The sequence below is a fragment of the Eimeria acervulina genome, genomic scaffold (assembly GCF_000499425.1).
Source record: "Eimeria acervulina Houghton genomic scaffold, Eah_scaff540, whole genome shotgun sequence".
NCBI lineage: Eukaryota > Apicomplexa > Conoidasida > Eucoccidiorida > Eimeriidae > Eimeria > Eimeria acervulina.
This window is the reverse complement of record NW_013549741.1, coordinates 1321-3820: the sequence shown is the minus strand read 5'-3', so window position 1 is coordinate 3820 and position 2500 is coordinate 1321. Positions and strand designations below refer to the sequence as shown.

The 2500-nt window shown below is 45.7% G+C and overlaps 1 protein-coding gene across 1 annotated transcript; it reads right to left on the bottom strand.

The window, feature by feature from the left end:
- Positions 1-478: 478 nt before the first annotated feature.
- On the bottom strand, positions 479-1309 carry EAH_00042060 (hypothetical protein; the record flags this gene model as incomplete). The annotated part of the gene is made up of 1 exon (XM_013395100.1): positions 479-1309. The coding sequence occupies one exon, from the start codon at positions 1307-1309 to the stop codon at positions 479-481; it is 831 nt and encodes a 276-aa protein (XP_013250554.1).
- Positions 1310-2500: the final 1191 nt, after the last annotated feature.

Here is a 2500-nt window from a genome sequence, read left to right as displayed (position 1 = left end):
GTCTGCACGGTGCAGCAGGAAAAATTGCATAGAATTAAATAAATCATTTGATATATTAGTTTAATTTATTTAATTTATTTAATATATTTTATTATTTACACTTTATTTATAATTTTAATCTTGATATATCAATACTTTCAGCATTCTGCTGCACGGCGCTCCCGACAGTGGTGCTGATGCTGCTGTGCGTCTGCTTGCGTCTGTCTTCGTGTATTGTTTTATTAAATAAACAAAATATTTGCCTTAATTTCTATTTATTTTATTTTTATTATTCTATTTCTTAAATATTTACTGCAAACAAACCACTTTAAGATGCTGCTGCCGACTTTACTTGCTGCTGCTGGTGCCGCTCGTGCTGCTGCTGCTGCTGCTGCTGCTGCCGCTCGTGCTACTGCTGCTGGTGCCGCTCGTGCTGCTGCTGCTCGTGCAGCCCGTGTTGTTGGTGCTGCTGTTGGTGCTGTTGCTCGTGTTTCCCGTGCTATTGGTGCTGTTGGGTGCTGCTGTTGGTGCTGTTGGGTGCTGCTGCTGCTGCTGTTGGTGCTGTTGCTGCTGTGGGTGCTGCTGTTGCTGCTGTTGGTGCTCTTGCTGCTGTTGTTGGTGCTGTTGCTGCTGCTGTTGGTGATGTTGCTATTGTTTCTCGTGCTATTGGTGCTGATGCTGCTGCTGTTGGTGCGTTTGGTGCTGATGCTGCTGCTATTGCTGCTGTTGCTGCTGTTTGTGTTGTTGCTGCTGTTGCTGCTGCTGTTGGTGCTCTTGCAGCTGCTGTTGGTGCTGTTGCTGCTGCTGTTGGTGCCATTGCTCTTGTTTCTCGTGCTGTAGCTGCTGTTGTTGCTGCTACTGCTGCTGTTGCTGCTGTTGCTCTTGTTTCTCGTGCCGTTACTGCAGGTGGTGTTGCTGCTGTTGTTGCTGCTACTGTTGCTGCTGTTGCTGTTACTGTTTCTGCTGCTGCTGCTGTTGCTGCTGCTGGTACCGTTGCTGCTGTTGCTGCTGCTGTTGCTGCTGTTGCTCTTGCTTCTCTGCTATTGCTGCTGGTGTTCCTGCTGCTGTTGCTGCTGCTGTTTGTACTGTTGCTGCGGTTGTTGCTGCTGTTGGTGCTGTTGCTGCAGTTGTTACTCTTGTATATCGTGCTGCGGACGCTGTTGCTGCTGCTGCTTGTGCAGTTGCTGCTGTTGGTGCTGTCGCTCTTGTTTCTCGCGCTGTTGCTGCTGCTGTTGGTGCTATTGCTGCTGCTTCTGCTGCTGTTGCTGCTGCTGTTGCCGCTGCTTCTGCTGCCGCTACGGCAGATAGTGCTGCTATCACTGCTGCACATCTGAGTGTCCTCTGTTGCTGCTGCAGCAGCTGCTGGTAGCGGAACAGCTGCTGCTGCTGCTGCTGCTGCTGCTTTTAATGAGGCTTAGCGTAGAGGGAGCAGCAGCAGCAGGAACAGCAACAGCAACAGCAGCAGCCTCCGTGGTGTATCTCAACTTCCACCTGCTTAGGCTTTGCTGTAGCAGCCCCTTCTCGTACTGCCTGCTTTGCTGCTGCTGCAGCTGCAGCTGTAGGTGTACAGACACCGCACGGGATTTGCAGTGGATCAGATGTGCTGCTGTTCCTGCTGCTGCTGCTTGTGCTGCTGCTGCTGTTGCTGCTGCTACTGCTGCTACTGCTGCTGCTGTTGCTGCTGCTACAACGAGGTGTTGATTTGCAGAAGTGAATATATAAATATATATCTTATCTTTATTTATTTTTCTGTCTCTTCGCTCGCTCTCGAGCTTCTTTTTATGTCTGTCTCTTCTTAATTGTTTATTTTATTTATATAACCCGTTTTTTATATTTAATTATTTAATTTATTTAATTTATTTGTTTATTAAATTTATTTATTTTATTTATTTAAACCCGACACTCGGTCTGGGGTGACGGAAGACAGGAGGAGACAAATAAATAAAAATATATAAATATAAATAAATATAAATAAATATAAATATAAATAAATATAAATATAAATATAAATAAATATAAATATATAATAATAAACAGAAGGAGACAAATAAATAAAAAGAAATAAATTAATAAAAAGTTGTTAGAAGAGAGACAAGTTAATGAAGACGAACCTCAACAGCAACAACCCACTCGCAAACGCTGCTGCAGCTTGCTGCTGCAGCTTGCTGCTGCAGCTTGCTGCTGCAGCTTGCTGCTGCAGCTTGCTGCTGCTGCTTGCTGCTGCAAACAGTTCTGTGCTGAGAGCAGCAGCAGAAGTGCTGCAGTTGCTGCAGCGAGCTGTAGCTAGCTGCAGAGTTGAGAGACTTTGCTGAAGTAGCGCTGCAGCATTTGCTGCTGTTTCTGTTGCTGCAGCTGCTGCTGTTGCTGCTACTGCTGTTGTTGCTGTTGCTGTTGCTGCAGCAGCTGCTGCTGCTATTGCTGCTGCTGCTGCTCAATAGAGACTCGCCAGAGACGTCGCTGGGCGGCAGCAAATTGAGACAAGTAAGAAACAATAAATATATAAATAAATAAATAAATAAAT